The sequence below is a fragment of the Patiria miniata genome, unplaced genomic scaffold, assembly GCF_015706575.1.
Source record: "Patiria miniata isolate m_02_andy unplaced genomic scaffold, ASM1570657v1 HiC_scaffold_5, whole genome shotgun sequence".
In the NCBI taxonomy this organism is placed as follows: domain Eukaryota; kingdom Metazoa; phylum Echinodermata; class Asteroidea; order Valvatida; family Asterinidae; genus Patiria; species Patiria miniata.
In genome coordinates, this window is record NW_024037072.1 from 26,556,106 (window position 1) to 26,575,847 (window position 19,742).

At 40.9% G+C, this 19,742-nt stretch overlaps 1 protein-coding gene across 1 annotated transcript; it reads left to right on the forward strand.

The window, feature by feature from the left end:
- The first annotated feature begins 40 nt into the window (after window positions 1–40).
- On the forward strand, window positions 41–17,294 carry LOC119741593 (amine oxidase [flavin-containing] B-like). The gene is made up of 17 exons (XM_038217408.1): window positions 41–133; window positions 3,090–3,187; window positions 3,428–3,522; window positions 4,780–4,917; window positions 6,904–7,005; window positions 7,893–8,088; window positions 8,613–8,650; window positions 8,834–8,897; window positions 10,430–10,605; window positions 10,929–11,004; window positions 11,756–11,843; window positions 12,677–12,730; window positions 13,038–13,095; window positions 13,572–13,669; window positions 14,574–14,685; window positions 15,784–15,846; window positions 16,929–17,294. Exons 2-17 carry the CDS (start codon window positions 3,142–3,144, stop codon window positions 17,091–17,093), a joined length of 1,569 nt encoding a protein of 522 aa, XP_038073336.1. The 5' UTR covers window positions 41–133; window positions 3,090–3,141; the 3' UTR covers window positions 17,094–17,294.
- Window positions 17,295–19,742: the final 2,448 nt, after the last annotated feature.

A 19,742-nucleotide genomic window follows, 5' to 3' on the forward strand; every position in this document is an offset into this window, starting at 1 on the left:
GAGTCACACCTTTTTGAAGTGAACTCTGCCAGATGAGGTCAACGCACACATCAGCTGTCGTGCATGTTGTGAGGTTTGCGCTGTAAAAAAGGTTGATCAAAACCTTCAGAAGTGAAGACTGAAGTCTGTACATGTATGTGTCTTTAATCTTTGTTATCATTGTACTACTAAATAATTACTATGTAAATTAATAGATCGTGAGGGGAGGAATAGATCATCTTTGTGTCTGTGTATGTTGTAATTTACATGATATTAAACTGCTCCCTGCTGTCATGGCTGTTGGCTGTACTTACACTTACAGTGTTACACTTGACATGCTTGATTGCGTTTGTTGTGCCCATTCTTGAAAATCACGCATTCTCGAAAATGGGCATGCACATTCTCGAGAATGGGCGCGCATTCTAAGAATGAGCGCCCATTCTTAAGAACGAGCACGCGTTCTTAAGAATGAGCGCTCATTCTTAAGATTGGTTGGGAATATCACGTGCACAATTTATGAATTTTGCCCAATCTTAACAAACATTGCACGACATAATTATGTTAAATGAATTGTATAGCGGTTAAAAGGGAAACAATTCATATAAAGAGGAAAGAAAATGTGCTATGCTTCTGTACTCGTATAATTACGATAATTTGAATCAAATTAAACCTGTTATTATTGCTTTTTTCTGCCCACTATGGGAAGTTTTGTAATAACGGAGGACTGGGAACTAGTCTGGGAAGTGCTTTGTTTAGGCTAGACAAGTTACAAGTCCCTGCATGTATCATATGCGTGCCACAAAAAAAAAAACGATGTCCAGAAGCCAAAATTGCTCTTTTGACTAGATAGAATCCAGCTCTGCGACGTTATGGTGGGATGTGAACAATAAATTGGTGGCAATTTAAATGGGAAATAGCATTAGCACTATGGGATGTCGCAGTATTCATTCTCATTCTTCACATTCTTCATTCTTACGTCCCCCCCCCTTGCTTTTATTATCCCAAAAATCAGAATTCTTTGCACTAGTATTATTATGTCTCTTATATTTTCCCGGTCCCCCCCCCCATATTAATACGCCTTTACTTATCATATCCACTCTACTTTTCAGAGCCTTGCGTTGCAACAGTATAATTATTGAGAATCAGTGAACGAGGATTCAGCTAGACTTGCCAAGCGCAGCCGGTGCTCGGCATCGACAAGACCGTTATCTTGTAGCGCATTCTCGAGAATGTGCGCTCAATCTGGAAGAGTTATTTTTTGCCAAGATTGAGCAAGGATCCAGTTGCACATTCTCAAAAATGTGCATGCCCATTCTCGAGAATGCGTGATTTTCAAGAATGGGCACAACACGTTCATTACGTAACGCGTTTCTGTGGTGTAGAAAACTCCACAGTCTAGACTATGGCTAGACTAGACTTTGTGCTAGGGGCTAGCCTAGGGCCATACAAATGGCGATTGTGAAGTGTAGGGCCCCTGTTTTGTTTTGATAAAATTAGAGTCAAAAATTTTTGTATTGCACAAAAATCACCTTTACAATCAACAGCAGACTTTTCTCAATTCAAATAACCGTTTTGCAATTTTGAAAAGTTTCTTGGTGTAGAAATCACGATTTTCCTGCGCAGTTTGTGCCTTGCAATTCAGCGCGCCGTGCATTCTCGCGGTACATCGCGCGGTGATCGCCATCTTTATTTTCGGGTCGCGTGTTGTCCCCGCGCTGTCATCGTCATTTTACCCACAAATTTCCCTCAAAAAATCAAAACCCTGCCCTCTATACCTGTTCATTAAGAATGTCGCCAATTAGTTTGGTAGGTCCAATAATTTTAAAGTGGATTTTGTTCCCTTATACTAGGAGCCGGGCCATACACTACACGATCGCCATACAAATAAAAACTAATAAATAACTTATTGAAATTGTAAATTCTCTGTATTTTTATCTAAGATTCTGCATACCTTGTAATATTTTTTTATATCAGCCAGTGGAGAAGTGTAATAAAATAAAATAAAAATAAAATAAATGTCACAACTTTTGTTATGTTAGTTCAAATGAAGTAAACTTTCCATGGAAATATTTCAGAGACAGACTCATGTATGTCATAGTCATACTTGGCAAGAGGGTTCACTTACCCATACGCTTCATTATTTAGCCCAAAACATGACATGCTTGAGTAACTCCAGCTCCAACCAATGCTCATCAAGAATTTGACGTTTAACGCTGGAGACAAAACTACGTTGTACGTAACGGATAGAAAATGACAGAGTCCCTAAAAACCGGACTCCACAAAAATGGTCCTTTTCCCCTTTTATTCAAACCAGATGAAATGAAACATTCCTCATACCGTGCAGCAGTCATTCACGAAGTAGTAATGATCATGGAGGCTTACTCAGCATAAATAGTCAAGAAATGATCTGATTGGCTGATCGGCACAAGCGCACAATAAACACAACACAGCCATGACAGTACAGCGGCACTGGATGGTTTTTCTGAAGTTCTAGCCACCAAAATCATCTTATTTTTGTAACTTTTGTTCTGCTTCAAGTCGATTATTAGGCCTATAGCTTCATGAATGACTGCTGCATGATATAAGGTATGTTTCATGACACGTATGATTTGAGTAACAGGGGAAAAGCATGAAAAGGACCATTTGTGATGCGAGCAAGCTAAATAAGTCGTTTGTCGGGAACTTTCATTTGGAGATACAGGCCAAAATAGGGCCACTTCATCACATCACTTCATTGCATCTCTTCGTGTTCTGACTTCCATAATTTTTTAACTAAAGATGGTTTCAGCATGCGGTTTGTGCAGCAGTAATGCTGAGGTTGTGCTCTTTTCAAATCTGTAAAAAAAAAAGAAAATTGACCAGGGTCGACAAACGACTTATTTAGCTTGATCGCATCACATTTTTGTGGAGTCCGTTTTTTAGGGACTCTGCCATTTTTGATCCACTATATTCAACACACACGTAGTTTTGTCTCCGGCATTAAATGTCAAATTCTTGATGAGCATAGCTGGAGTTACTCAAGCTAGACTTCCCCGTGCTTCCTTCTGGTGCAATGTGTCTCTAGTCTTAATTTGCCAACTGAAGTGAATTCAGTTTATCTTTCTCACCAGGCCCGATTTCGAGCAGTTCAAGGTCTTTTGGCATTAGCGTTCCAAGTCAGTTATGGAGCCAGAGTACGATGTCATAATCCTAGGGGCAGGCATAAGTGGTAAGTGGGGGTGAAGTTCCTTGTCTTGAGTTTCAAATTCATAATTCATAATGTTTCCATTGTAAGGTAAATCGCTCGGCACCTGATGTTCGTTACTTTTTCTTCAGGAATAATGTATCCCAGGCTTAACAACAATGAAATTATTTTGGTGAATGTAATAAAGTTATCTTCAAAAAAAGTAGTTCATCTTGTAAGTTGCACAGTTTTAATTGACACCGGTTTTGTTTCCCTTTTGTCAAGGTTTGTCGGCAGCCAAGCTGCTGCATGCTAGAGGTCTGAATGTACTGGTTCTTGAGGCTAGGAGTCGAGTTGGTGGACGCACCTACACGAAGAGGGTAATAAAAGGCTCAATTAAATAGCTTATATCCCAGTGTGGGCAAGTCCCAACTCTATCTGCTGCGTGGTGTCTTACCCTATAAGCCCTTTTCACACTAGAGCCTCTCAACCGGGGTTGAACTCAACCCTGGGCGAACCCAGTGTGCCTGCGTTCAACCCCGTATCGTTTCACACTTGTTTCATGCAAATCAAGCTTATCATGCTCAGTTACCACTGTTTTGAACCCTAGCAAGAATTTCAACCCAGGTTTAAAATATCAACCCTGGTCTGGAGCAGGGTTGAGTTCAACCAAGGGCGAAATCAATCTCGGGGTTGACGCAGGGTTGACGCTGGGTTGAAATTCTTCAAGTGTGAAACGATGGCATGTTTTCAACCCTGCGTCAACCCCGAGATTTGTCTAGTGTGAAAAGGGCTAAAGTGTGATTGTGAAGTTACAGACCCTTCTTTCATTCTAGTCCTTGGAGTGTTTTATCATTCCAAAATGAATTCTATAACCTTAAGCAGTCTTCTTTTAATTCTAATGACCTTTTTGTTTGTTTGAATATTTTTTGGTAAAAAATAGAATATTTTTTTTCATTTTCAAATTGATACCGGACTCATCAATGCGGTTTGTGCACTCACATAAAGGATGTGTTCATCAACTATACTTTTGTTTAGTCGTCTGTGTTGTCAAAGCCCTACATTCTTTACACAAAGTTCTGTTGGTTTTATCCACGCTAACCAGTAAGGTGTAATAACCTGAATTTTCATTACATAGTAGAACGCCATGGTCCAGTGGTTACAGTGTTTGACTCATGTACGAAGGTGCGCGGGTTCGAACCGTACCAGGAACATGGTGTTTGTGCCCTTGGGTAAGACACTTAACTACAATTGCCTCTCTCCACCCAGGAGTATGGGTACCTGTGAGGGTCGAGGACCGATTGAGCGCTGATATCGGCTGCCCCGTGGTCCCATGGCCTGATGAACGGGGTGATAATTGTAAAGTGCTTTGTGATCGTTGATACGATGGAAAGCACTATATAAGCACAATTATTATTTATTACATGTAGGAGAGGCACCCGTAACTTCACAATCGGCCCTCAAGTGCAAAAAAACAGGCACAAAACCAGGAATGTGTGCTTGCACCAATACACAGCTGAAAATAGCATAAGATGCATATGACCGCATTCAGACTGAACATGCACACATCCATAATGTCTTTATATGATGGAAACATGTACACGTAATTAGTGTTTTTAATTGTCCTAAACTTACAGGATCCTGACTTCCAGTATGCTGATATGGGCGGGTCTTATATAGGCCCCTCCCAGAAACGCATCAGCAAGCTTGCCAATGAGCTTGGGTTGAATCTGTACAAGGTCAACGACAATGAGAGATCCATATTCATGGATAAGGTAAATGTCTCGTAACACACAGGGGTATAACCTGACATTTGATGGATTTGTTACATTGATCAGGATGATTTAAAATTTATTACAAGCAAACTTGAATCCTTGATCCTGATTGGTTAAGCCATGGTAACAGCACTGTGGTATTATATTGCATATTCACATGGTCCGTATTGCACGACGCGAAGCATATATGCTATTCTTAGATGTGCACGTTTTCTGATGCGTGCACAAGTAATTTAGGATAACCGAAATGGTCACAGCATACATTTATGCTTCTCATCTTAAATGTGCATCAAGTTCGTTTGAAGATAAATTCTATATTTCACTCGCACTTGTGGAACATGAAAAATGCAGTGTTTCTGTGTCCCACATGTTTCAGCCCCATGGCATATGAACACTGATATTCGGGGTGTTCCACTCATTCTTATGGGTTTTTAAACTCACTTGGGTAAGCTTGTTAATTTTTTCTCGCTGAAAACACTTTATGCACAGTGCTACATTGGTAAATGTACAACTCCTTGTGTTCAAGCTGTAACAATTAAGCTGTTAGTGTTTAGACGTTTAGACCCAAGTTCATCATGGACATTTTTGCCAGAAAGCTACGTGTACTTTTTTAGTGCTCAAAAATTTAGTTGTGTAATGAAACACAGTAACAAACACTGCAACAGCATGCTTCATGTTAAAGCTATAGTCCATCATTTGCAGCTATCCGAAAAAGTAACTGGCGTATTATTGTTGAAAAACATACTTGGTTGAAAGATAGTAAGTGGACTAAGCTCCCTGTGAAATTAATCTTTCTGGCAAGCTATCATTTGAAGTAATCAACGAAAGAAGGTCTTTCCAACGGTGCGTCTTAAGACGCACCGTAGGAAAATTTAAATTAGTAGTTCGTTTTGTTATTCGGCGCAGCGCGCGCAAGCATTGGCACGACGCACAGGCGTGCGTGGTTGCTATAATTTGTCGGATCAGTGTGCGACATCACGTATAGCTGCAATTCAAAACAAATCAAAACCGTGATTCAGCAACTTTTGATTTGAAATTGAGATCCTAGAATGCTGTTTTTCTCGGAATATACAGCTGAAGCTGAGCTGAAACTTCATCAGGTTAGTTGTTCAGTATCCTTCATTAGATTTTGAACACTTTTGTTGCTTCAAACGAACAAAATGCACAAATTACAAATGATGGACTATATCTTTAAGTGGGAGTGGTCAGGCTGCACATTCCTACATGTATCAGATACTACAAAGCCAGTTGTTGGAATGTCAGTAGTTAGGGTTTCATGCCATCCTTGTGCCATCATGGCACATTCTGCTTTGCGATAATTGTTGTTAACACAGTGCCATTGACAGTTTTTTTTCTCAACTTGTGGTTTCGGTTTTACAGGTGCCCACCTTGCACATTTCTGCTAGTAAAGTGGTTTATATAACTGACATACAGATCCTAGTCATTTGATTGGTGGAACTCACATCACGTGACATTTGTTATTGCTCCCATTCACGCCGCGGCTCAAAAAGTACTATCCGCCCATGGGGAATGGGAAATACTATTCAACAGTTAGGATCATGACGCGGTATTTGTGTGCAAATGCATGCTGGTGTGCGCGTTCAGCGTTGCGCGTAGCGCGTGTTGTGCCAAAGAGCCAGCGCTCTTCAAACATTTTCGTGAAGGGGTGGTTTGGAAGAGAGAAATACATTTTCCTCCAGTTTTGTATTGAAAAAAAAAGTTCAAATATATCCAATGACAAGGATCTATATGTCAGTTATATAAAACAAATATTGAGTGGCTTTAAATTGTGAAATGGGAGGAATATTATCGCTCGGTAAAATCTGGACTTTTCCAGTTCACTCGGCTTCGCCTCGTGAAATGGAAAAGTCCAGATTTTACCTTGCGATAATATTCCTCCCATTCCACACTGAGCCACTTAATATTTGTATAATGAGGCACTTATTGTTTATTGATGAATTACATTGTTTTTTTCAACACTCACAGGGTAAGATAATGCCTTACAGGGAATTTCCCCGTGTTTACAACCCCCTGGCTCTGATGGACTTCATCAGTTTCTGGAGGACGGTGGATGAATGTTGTATGCAGGTAAGGCAACCTTTGTCTCAATGGATCCCTCGGAAGCATGTGTCTTGACTCAAGAGATTTCTTGTGCTCGCCAAGTTAAAGTAGTTCCATTCACGTGTAATTTTCTTGAAATAGTGACACATTTACGACACAGTATGGACACTTTTTGAAAACTGAAACTAAAGACATATGGTCACATATCCATTTATGTATTTATAATTTTGAAAACTAAGCTGCTTTTTCATATTTATTTAGGTACTATTATGCGTGTTGAAATAAAATACGATATATCCTTTTTACAAATTCAATTCAAGTTGATCTCCTACTCACCAGCGCTTGAATTACAATGTATTACATTGTATTTACTCCACGACCTGTGTGCCATGGCCTCGTGGTCTGGAGCACTGGATTTGTGGTCTGCGTGTAATTCTGCAGGTTGTGGGTTCGAGTCCAGCCTGGGGTTGTGGTGCGTGTGCCCTTGGGCAAGACACTTTGTCACTCATTGCTTCTCTCCACCCAGGAGTAAATGGGTACCTGTGAGGGCAGAGATGGTTATTGTGGTTGATTTAGCTGCTTTGCGCCGAAATGGCAGCATCGCGCTGTATACTCCCCAGGGAGCTGAGATTGTCTTTGGAATGTTTCGTTGGCCCAGTGAGCAGGGTAATAATGATATAGTGCCTTGAGTACCAATACTGGTGGATATGTGCACTTTATAAATAATTATACACATTAGCATTAAATTGATTTTGATGTAAACGGTATGCTTCCTAGCTTGGCCCTTGTTTGAGTAGACCACCTGGTCTGCTCACGATGGACCCATGTCAATTTCTACACAGGTAGGCAAGACAATAGTGTAAAAAGGCCTGATTTAATGGATTAAGTGCTTCTGTTTTAATGTGTCTGCCCAGGTACCCCTGTCCGCCCCCTGGGACTGCCCACGGGCCGTGGAGTGGGACGGCATCACCTCCCAGGAGTTTATAGACAGGCATTGCTGGACGCGATTCACCAAAGCCAGCGCTGAGTCCATGATCCGTATGACCTTTGCCATTGAGCCCAGGGATATGTCCTTCCTATTCTTCCTGTGGTACACAAGGAGTGGTGGCAGTACGTAGTCTTTTTTATTCTTCTGTACAACTTGGAATGAATTTGTGACAGTCCACCACCAACAGGCTTTGGTAGTGATGATGTACTCTTTCCAGATTAACCAAATAAACCCCACTCTTTGAGATTAATGTAAAGTTACATTATCAGCTTTAAAATGACACCAAACTTCTCCATATCTTTTCACTTTGTGGAACTCAAAGTGTGGACTCAAATAAACCTCACAATTTTCCATCCAGTCTTTAATGCCAGCTGTACGGTTATTGTTGCAATACTTTGGACATTTACAACTCCCAATTCCCAATTTCCAAATTCATCAGTTTGTATTGTAACAGACCTTTACTGTCATCCGAGCAGTTTATCATGTACGTGTAGTTCACAGTATAAAGTCTGAGTAGATTGGTAGGAATTAGCCAATCTAATAGACATGTGTTTATATTAACAAACTTGTTTTGTATTCAACCATTTCTAGTCCATATAGAGGCTAGCCTGGTGACAGCATGGAATTTATTTTCATTTTGTTTCAGATGCTTATACTCACATGGCCACAAGCAATGGTGCACAAGTGAGTATAAAATGGACCATTTTTGTGACACCATACATCTGTGGTTTTTATTAGCCCAAAGTGACCTTTATTTGCGACAAAGAAATAAGAAGATGGAAGCCTAACGGACCGTACTGTCAGTTTCAAAGGTGACATGGCTTTGGGTGAAATTCATTTTTGCCATGATTTTATTTTGTTCCTCAGGACAGTAAGATCGTGGGTGGTTCTATGCAGGTAGCTGAACGGATAGCAGACAATCTGGGCTCAGGTAGGTTGGTTGTATCTGATCTATCAACAATATACCAACTTCATGTCAATGTGGAATCTTATATGGTACATAAAATCAGTACAACATTTGATATTTGGTGTCTTGACTTTCCTGAGAGCAAATTTCAGGGTGTGGCACAAACAAAATGCACAGAGAAAAAAAGTAAAATGGACTGAGGGAGTAACAGCTTGGTATAAATCTATGATACTCATGTTTTATACTTTTAATGAAACTAGAGTACTCATATGCTGCTGAATACAGAAGAACTTGTATCCAAACTCACTTATCATTTACTTGGACTCAAGTTCTTCCTCAACTTGGACTAAAAAATAAGAATATTCCAACTTAAAATGGAAAACTCGGACCAGAATGTTAAAACATATGAGAATTGACTTGTGTGCATCCTTGGGGGTCGAGGGGAAGGAAATGAAGTAATCTAAATTTTGACAGGAGTGTTCAAAGGATATTAATGTAAAGCGCTTTGATCTTAGTTAACAGCACTATGTTAGTATCTACTATTAAGTATTTGACCTCAAAATCTTACTTTGGTTATCTGAGGAATGGTATTGGTTTATGTGTGCAAATGGATCTATCGACACAATTTGTACAAACCTCAATAGCCTCTGTGAATGAGACAAATGCAGTGCACCTGAACTTGGGCACATAATGTAAATAGCGCTTAATTATTGATTTGTCAATAGAAATGATTTCTACAGGGTGGTAAAAAAGAAGGAAACCCACTTTTGACAGGAATTTTAACCTACTTACTTAACTTATTTGAACTGGGTTTTTTAAGTGAAGGATAGTCCTTCAACCATACGTGGTGAAAAAAATCTTTTAACAAAATCTCTGTTATCATGCTAATTTGAATACAAGTCACGAAAAATCACTGTTTTCCACGTGTAAGTGTAGTGTAGTATTTTTTTGTCTTCAAATCAAGCTCCGGAGCTCAGTCAAGCGGATGGAATAAAGCCGTCCGTGGACAATCAGGTTTTGCACATGAAGTTTTTAAACTACCGTATCTCAGAGACAAAATATGCATTTGCAATCATTTTTTTGTCACTAATGTTTAAAAATCAACATTTTTATACCATTTAAGTTAATTTTTGAAATATGCTCAACAAATGGGTGAAAATTGCTGTCAAAAGCGGGTTTCCTTCTTTTTGCACCACCCTGTATTATGAGTGCCCTACACAAGTACCTCCTTAACGGTAACAAAGGGAGAGTTGTGGGAGACTACTGGGAGAGCCATTGCCGAAGATGCCTGATGCTCACGCGAAGATGTTATGGCTTTGTACACAATCAGAATAAAATTAGTCATGCGTACTTCGTGCCATACGTGGCGAACCAGTACGCACAAATGTGTCGCCCACATTGGAGCTCTCAAAAGTAGTAAAAAATGCCCTCTCTTCACGCACTGAGCCCATTACAGCTGATGATGTACCGGTAGTTCACAGCTTGGGGTTCAAAGCAACATGTTTCAGTAAAATCAAGTTGCCCTTTATGTAATGCTTCTCGTTGTGATTGTGCAGATCATGTGATGCTCAACAAACCTGTTTCCAAAGTTACTCAGCACGATGATGGAACTGTTACCGTAGCAACCCTCGGCGGCAGCAGCTACAGCTGTTCCTTTGTGATCAGCGCTGTCCCCCAAGCTCTGATTGGTCGGATCACATTTTCACCTCCACTGCCGTCGCTGCGAAACCAGGTAAAGTAGACTTGACACAGTTAAACCCTGTTCTAAAGAAGTGATCTTGCAAACTTTACAGCAAAAGGCATTCTCCCTATTTGATGCAAAAAGGAGGATAATAAGCCTCTGTACTGATGACATTGCACTGTGTTTACGTGTGCACTTTTTTATGGGCTACGAAACCGTTGTCCCAACCAGGCTCCCATAACAAAGCACACGTGTAAACAAAGTGTGACGTCATCGGTACAGAGGCTTATCCCAAATTAGTTTAAGATGTAACATTTTTATATATGATATTGAAATGAGTTTTCTGTTTTTCCGTGTGTTACTCATATACTCAGCTTATTCAACGCATCCCTATGGGATCATGCATCAAGGTACTATTGTATTACAAGACACCCTTTTGGAGGAAGTTGGGTAAGTATTTTATTCTTGTTATTCTTTTTGTGCGGGGTCGGGAGGGGGCAGGATGATTCCTGGCGATTATGTAGTGATGGGCCCCTGTTTAGTCAAGGTAGATTCAAGAGTGTTTTTGATCATTCCAAAATGACTTCTGCAACCTAAAACCTGTAATTCTAATGACCCTATTTTTTTGTAATTTTTAACAGTATCTTTCTGTAAAAAAATACAATTTTCTTACGCATTTTACAGTTGATGCCATGCAAATCAACACGGTTTTGGTCATTCACGGTGCGCCGCAGTGATCGCCGTCTTTATTTTTGTGTTGCGTTTATGGTCTTCATCGTCGTTTTACCACAAACTTCCCTCAAAAAATCAAAAACCCTGGCCTCTATCCACAACACTCCAGTTGGTTTTACATGTAAAAGCCGCTACCTAGTTTGTTAAGCTCAATAAACTAAAAGTGGATATTTTTTTAACGGGCCCGTAACTACACAATGGCCAATTTCTTAATTGCAAAATTTTGTTCGGGAACCAAATGCCCCGGGAAAGGGGGATGGGGGGGGGGGGGGAGGGGAATTCATAAGTTTAACAAAAGTTGTCCAGGAGTTACACAAGGCACAACCGTTCTGGTACAAATCAAGTGGCTGCAAACAAGCTCACAGCATATTTTTACACCGGCATTCATAAAAGCAAACAGTACCATAACAGGTTTTCGTCTGTGCATCTCTACTACTATTACGTATGCTACATTTCCCTGTGTTGTCAGATTTCTGTGGTGATTTATGGGGTACAGACCTCATGGCTGAGGCTCATGATGACACCAAACCTGACGGATCTTACCCAGCTCTGGTTGGGTAAGTAAACTGGACAACTATAACTCTTTATTATACCAATAGTCCAGTCTGGGCACACAGTCACTGGACACTCACGGTGGCCCCATCTAATGGCAGACACACTGTGGACTCAGAGCACATGCACAAGTACCCCTCAATTGGGAGACAACTGGCAGGGACTCTTGAACGCGTTGCCAACAGCCTGACGCTCATGATAAGATGCAACACGTTTATGCAGATGTAACATAGAATTAGTCATGCCTACTGTGTGCCATACATGCAAGAACCCACTACACGCACGGGGTGTGTGTCCATCCCAATGGAGCTGTCATGATTGGCGCCATCTCCTGTACATGCTCAGAGTCCGAGGTTTACAGTAAGGATTGGCTGTTTGTGACCACTGTGAGTTTCCTGTTTCTCTGTGGCCTGATTGATGCATGGGTTCCGTGCGCCAACAAAAGAGGGCGCCCTTTTACCTAGCAACGACGTCCCATGGGCGGGACACATACATTTCGCTGGTTGACGCGCGCGCACCATTCCTTGTGTGTGACGCACGTTCACCAGGGGGTTTGTACTATGTACACGGAGTGGCCATGCTTCGCGGCAAAATATTGCAGTCAGGCAAGATGACATCGTTCGGTCACCCCCAACTGTACTTTCTTTGCCGGTGAGGGGGTACTTGTGAACGGAGCGGATAGTATGTATACAGTGTACCGTCTCCATTAAAGATTGTTCAAGAAAACAAGCTTTGCACTATGCACACGATATTGATGCAAAGCTTTCATAGATTTGTTTTCATATTTGAAAGTCTGTCATGCTTTTCACTGACCGTGCATTGCTATACTTGCTTGCAGATTCTTAAATGCGGATAATGCCAGGAAGTACTGCATGGAAACACCAGAGAAAAGGTAAGATTTGCTGGCCAACATCACCACTACCACACAACCACATCTTCATTTGCAGGCCTGAGTAATTTCTTTTGTTTACAAGCATGCATTCCTGAATTTTTAGCAACTGTCAGAGAGCCCACCTCACCCAAATTGCTAGCAAAGGAGAAGGTAAGATGTAGGCTGCACAGAAAAAATTGATAATAGTGAATACATGCTAAAGTAAGTCATGTTGGCTTGTGAATTATAGGCTAGAGTCCAGAGTCAAGTAGGACAGAGATATGCGACCAAAACATCATTCAAGTATTTTTTTTTCTATTTATTTCAGGGCCAACATGGTGGCTGGCTTCTACTCCAAGGTTTTTAAATCAGATGAAGCACTCTATGTAAGTTTACTTTCAAAACGCTATGCTGCCTAATCATCTCACAAAGCAAGGCATGAAATTTCTGTATCATGTTCACGTCCAAAGAAGAAGCTTTCTAAATGTGAAATACTAAAATAAAAACTCACTAAAATACTGGATAATTGATCGCCAGCTTTTCAAAATCAAGGTTGGCATGATTCAGGGCGTAGTTGTACCATATGTATAAGGCCAGAGCTTCGTTAAAATCAGTGTTAACAGGGTTTCAGACAGGAAAAAAATGATGAACTGATTAGTGGGTGAGTTAAATGTTTTTGGTTGGGCTAAAAATTTTCATTGATCCTAATATGTCATAAAAAAATTGCACAGGAAACAAGTTTCTTTAATAATTGGGATACCTTATAGTGGATTTATCATCTTTTTAGCAAGATGACAATTAGTGACTTTAAGTAGGTTTCATCCTCTGTACTTGACATCTTCTCGTTTTTGCCTCCACCTAGCCCGTGGCAAGCGTGGAGCAGAACTGGATGGCTGAGCAGTATTCAGGGGGATGCTATATGGGAGCCACGCCCCCTGGAACCCTGACCACATTGGGCAAGTAAGTCATGATGTCACAATTATAAATTGCATACATTGAGTGTATATTAGAACCATGGGCGTCAATCCTGGTTTGGTGGGGGGACATGTCCCCCCCCCCCCCCCCCCCACTTTTTGAAGGATGGGGGACACAATATCAAATGGCCCCCCCCCCCCCAAGATTTTTGAACTCGTGTGTTTCATGTACAGGGCCCTATTATGTACTACAATGTATATTTTGCTAAGAAAATATTGGTTAAAGTGGTCAGAAATTGCCTGAGATCGCACCACAGAGCATTTAGAATCCAAAATTGTCTAGGGGCCCTTTAGAATGTAATAGCTTATACAATGACTTCAGCCTCGAAAAGGATGTTTAAATTATTATCTTTGGCTAAGAAAATAGTGGTTAAAGTGGGCAGAAATTGCCTCAGATCACACCACAGAGCATCTAGAATCCACATTCCCACGCCGTAAAGGCTTCGCACTCGCATTAGTTCTGATCAAGGTATGTCCCCCCACTTTTGAGAAGCGATTGACGTCCCTGAGTAGAACTATGTTAGTCCTGATTATTGCGAGACAAGTTGATATTGTTTTTCGCCGTCATGAAAAGTTAGAAAAATCTGTTGAATGACTGCATTGTCCTTTTTTTCATAAATGAATAGTTTGTAGTATTCTCCTCCAGTTCTGGAAAAAAATTAGGAATGACCGACGATGTTAAAATATTGCCTTTCACTAGGTCAAGCGTTGAAAGAAGGAATGCATTGAGTTTTGTACCATTTTGAAGATGATAGTTTGTTTAAAGTTGGTAGTTTGTGGAAAGTTGCACACCATATAAGGCATCAGTAATCCTTCCAATGGCCTGAGGGTTTCCAACAGTTCTTACATTACTAGTTTGACTCACCATAACATGTCCCTCAACTCCGCAGGGTGATTCGGACTCCCGTGGGCAAGGTGTATTTTGCAGGCACCGAGACAGCAACAAGATGGAGTGGGTACATGGACGGTGCTGTGCAGGCTGGTGAGAGAGCCGCTAGAGAGGTAGGTCATAGAGGGGGCAGGTCCGGGGGGGGGGGGGGGGGGGGGCCAATCCCCAAAATTCTTTCTAGCTCCCCCTTCCAAAAAGACATTTTCTGAATGACATTCCCTGAAAATTTGTCGGAATCAAAAAATCATGGGCAAACATATTTTCATTTCAATTTTTTTTTTAGTCTCTTATTTGTTTCTTTTGTATATACAGCCATGACAAAAAAAATCTTCGGAATTAATAAACCATAAAACAATGAAAGTTTGACTGTTAACAGAGCTGTTTTGCTATAACTCTTTGCCAGCTTTGTGTGTCATGCAGTATTTTGCAATGCGGCCAGTCGCAGTAATTTATCAAACTTTATTGTCCCTTAATAACGCTCCGATTAATACACACTATTGAATTCCAAATCCCACACATTTTAACAATCACTCCTCTTCTCGCCAGAAGCCAATTTCATGAAACTTTACGCAAAGGCATGAGTCCACTCTGTGCAACTATTGCTCAACTTGCGCAACATTTCACGCTGTGGAACATTTCAGTTATGACAATTTCACTTAAGTTTCATGGTGCGTAGATCCGCGACTTGCGCAACAAATTATGGCGTAATTTGCGCAATCATTATTTATAGGTGGCATAAGTTGTGGCATAGTGACTGAAAATGACCTATTTTACCAGCTAATCATGATCGTCGTGGAGCCTGTAATTGTACGACATATCAAGGTTGATACAAGACACTCACAGCTTTGTGTTGAAGGTTAAAGAAGTGCTATTCTACCGATTCCAAAGAAAGTCGGTCAAAAATTTTTTTTATACGGAGGTGATTCATGGACTGTTTCAAGAATGTACAAAATCATACACCCCACAAAACCGCCGTCGTAAATGCTGTTATTATCCTTGTCCAAGATGTTTAGATTATTTAAACGTTGCGCAGCTACGCCATACTTCGTGAAATTGATCGTAAGTTTATTGCGCAGCTGTGCAATAAATTTGTTACGCTCTGTTTCGTGAAATCAGCTGCAGGGTATTCCAGATGGTCAGGATCTGACAGATTGTTTGGGACAAACAGTGTTAAAATGAAGACATAATGATCTTGATATCCCTTATTGTAGGTTTTGTGTGCTAATGGCATGCTACGTCAGGATGAAATATGGGAGCCGGAGCCAGACCCTGAGGTAACGCCCAATCAATTACATTTACACTTAAGTCTGTTCATCAAGGAACTGTTTGATTACACTAAGTGAGCTATTCTCAAGATCCAATGCAGGACACATTGCATGAGCAAATGGTGCAAAGTGTGCCTAACCTATTCGGGCGATTCACAATGCAGTGCGCCACCAAGAGTTTGCCGTGGAGAGTCCATTTTTCAAGTTTACAGTCGACAAAACATGGCCCATTTGAATGAGTGTCTGTAGACAACTTGATCTAATGGATTGGAGCATAGCGTTCTGCCACCTTACAAAAAACACCATATTGATAAGAAGAAAAGAAAAGGGCAACAGATCCTCAAATCATACGCTTACGAAACTACCCTCTGGAAAAAACTAACAATTTCAAATGTCCCGCGCTGCGAATTTGTCGACCATTCCCACAATGCACTGGGAAAAATGAACTCTCTGTGGCGAACACTTGGTGGCGCACTGCATTGTGAATTGCCCGAATTGCAAACAGAATGTACAAAAACTCTTTTAACGAGTGCCAATTTTTGATCTACTAAGGCTCAATGTGCCCTTTTTTGTACGGCTACCCCCCAATCAAAATGACCTTGCTAAGAGCCTGTCTAATACAGAGTTGTAATTGAGATACAGGTAGTCACAAGTTAATCACAAGTCAGGACACAATAATAACAGGATGAATTATGACAAAGAAATCCCTTTGTCACAGTTTCAATTTAATTCAATTCAATTCAAGAAGACATTTATTCCATACTCCTTTAGAGAATACATTCATAAATAAAAGAAATCTGGTAAATGGCAAGATAACAAAATCAATAAATATGTTTCAAAAAATAATGAAAATAAAATAAATGATAAACTTATTTCGATTTATGTACAAGAGAAAGTAGCCAAAATTATACAGTTCATTTAAATAGCTCGCTGCTTGACTTAACGACTTCTGATTTATGTGATCGACTTGTGATGACTTGTACTCAAGTGACTTTTGACTGCGCTCTAATATCCAATGTTGTCACTGTTTTTATTATCTGTTTGAAAAATATTGCATTAAAGAATGCTTTTTTGCTCTTTTTCCTTCACAGAATGATGGAGTTACCTACAACCCTTTTGCCGATAGTCTCTTTCTCCGAATGGTGCCTTCCGTTCCCGCCTTTCTCAAATTCACTGGTGGAGCACTGGCCCTTGGCGCAGTGGCGTCAGTTTTGTATCTTCACAGGAACAGGCTGCCACAGCTCTTTCCAAACTAGGGACGTGGGAATACTTTTACTGGAACTAAAGTTGGAGAATTGATGGTACTTTAATCATTCCTATTCATGAGCAACAGCCTTCACCTTGGGAACTAGTTTGTCAACTTCCAATACCAAGGGAAGTTAACATAGACTATCCACATACCAAGGGAATAAATGTGTGCTTGGCCTTTTTTAATCAAGTTCATTTAAAACCGATTAGGGGTCTGGATGTTGATAATGGCCCGAGCCAAAACAGTCAAATTATAAATTTCCAGTGATTTTGTTCAACAATTTCACTTCATATTTTTTTAAACACCCCTCTAGCCATTGGCGCGTGATGTGGCACAGAACACAGCGGTGCCAAAATCTAGGACTCTATGAAATACGGACTCACTGGTAGTATTGTGCATGCCTAAGTGAAGATAATTAGGAGAGTGACTGGTCACATGTGAGGGTTCAACCAATAAAATGGTGAAAGGGACCAGATTACATACGAGTCCATATTTCATGTGACACCGGAGAAAAGTGTTAAACCAGTCGGCATTTTATTAACTGTTTCAAATCACCCACGTGACGGGCTCTCGACCAATAGGAATGGGTAGACTGTCATAGGTATTTATGAATCATATATTATAACACAAATCAGATGAACTGACCTGTTATGTTGTGTTATTTTTTATAACTCTGCGACTTTATTTGCATTTTATGCAGTGAAATCAAATCATCTTAAGTCGGTCACAAGCCTCCAGTCAAGTTACATAATGGAATGTGAGAAAGGCATATTTTTTTGTGTTTTTGGTCAAATGAGTTGCAATTGACTTGTGATTGACTCAAGTACAACTGTATAATGACACTTTTATTGCAAACTTGGGCCAAGTTCGGGCAAGGACCATTAGTCGACTAGTGGTTGATTTGTGACGTTCTTTACACCTGCGCACTGATAGCAACGTGCGAACGTCTCTAGTCAAACGCTGGTCAAAATGTCATCGCAAAACTTCTGGATCCTGGCTCCCTGCTAGCGTTATGAATGCGCAAGGCTATTGGTTACCAGCGATGCAACCAACCCCAGTAGGCTGGTTCCAAATAGTCGACTAGCGTAGTCAACCATCGTCGACTAGACAGAGTTCGGGCAAACGTTCGTTAACCATTGGTCAACTATAGTCCTTGCGCGAACTTGGCCAAGGATGCATATGAAAGCCTGTATTTGACTTGATTGTTCAGAGCACACATTCCACAGTACTGATCGCACATCTCGTGGTGCAGATGAACGTGTCAGAGGCAAGCTTCTCATCAGTTACTCTCGTTGGAGAAATTTGCTTCTTTGATTTGTGGCGTTATTCACAAAGTGGGAACGAAGGGATTAGAAAATCAATATCCAGAATACAAATGAATAGGACCAAAATCTGCTACCAAAAATATGACATGGACTTGTAGTTATGACAATAGTGGTGCTATGCATAAAGCTAAATAGTAGCCCAGTGTAAGAATGGGTTGCCAAAAATACATGTGGGCCTAGTGCACAAGTACCCCCTTCATTGTTGAAAATGAGAAGGAGCAATGTACAGATAATGTAAACATGCATAGTGTTCTTCAAACGCTTGTGGTTAATTAAACAGTACCTTCTCTTGTACGCAAGATGTTTCATCATAATCGATAATCACATATTTTATCTTTACTAGTTCAGGGTAATAGGTGTACAAGGGAACCTTGTCAAATTTGCGTAATGAAAATACAAAGTACAATGTATGGGTTATTTTTTTTTACCTCTGCTTATGCATTTGCCAACATTTTCTTAAAGGATTTTTTTTGTTTATAGAATATGCCGTGATTATTTGGGCCTAATTTTATGGCACTTTTTAATCTGCTTTATCAGGAAAAATAAGTTGGCCTTAGCCTGGAGGCAAGGACTGCAATTGTGTTCAGTCATTTGACCAGAGCAGCCAGTAGTGTACTGTGGGCACACGCATGTATGCCAACATGCCAGAATTGGACCTTTGTTAAAAATTTGTCAAATAAGTGTGTACCACTGATCTGTTAATGACATGGATAGGTGGCTATCAGTGATTGTGTGCTAATTAGCCTATTGGGTCTGATGCTGCCGAGCGGCCATTATAGTTCACCCAGCATTGTGTTATTGTGCATAATATGTAGCGTACATGTTATTTAGTTCCTTGACCTTGTGAGCCCCATGCAGCTGGGTGAAGTATTTCGGCAAATGCGTGGCTTCAATCACTGCTGTATGAGCTCCGTGCACTACCAAAAGAGGGCGCCCTTTCACCTAGCAACGACGTCCCATGGGCAGGACATTTCGCTGGTTGATGCGCACCGTTCGAACGTGTTCCTTGTGTGGGACGCACGCACACCAGGGGATTTGTACTATTTACACGTGCGCAGTGGCCGCGCTTCACGTCAAACGAATTGCAGTCAGGCAACATGGCGTCGGTCTGTCACCCCCAACTGTACTTCCTTTGCTGGTGAGGGGTTGCTTGTGAACAGAGTGGATAATCCTCCGACTTGAAAGCCACTTCGTAAAATTATGGGCACGTGTGGTCTAATGGTAGAGCGCAGGATTCATGATCGTGAGATTGTGGGTTCGAGCCCGCCGTGGCCATGCGTGTTGTGCTCTTGAGTAAGGCGCTTTACCTCAATTACTCCTCTCAACCCAAG

Bases quoted from the DNA above. Each gene is read 5' to 3' on its own strand.
- LOC119741593 (XM_038217408.1), top strand. From the start codon at position 3,142: ATGGAGCCAGAGTACGATGTCATAATCCTAGGGGCAGGCATAAGTG. The intron at 14,686-15,783 runs GTAGGTCATAGA...CCCTTATTGTAG, and splicing joins GTGAGAGAGCCGCTAGAGAG to GTTTTGTGTGCTAATGGCAT. The intron at 15,847-16,928 runs GTAACGCCCAAT...TTTCCTTCACAG, and splicing joins AGCCGGAGCCAGACCCTGAG to AATGATGGAGTTACCTACAA.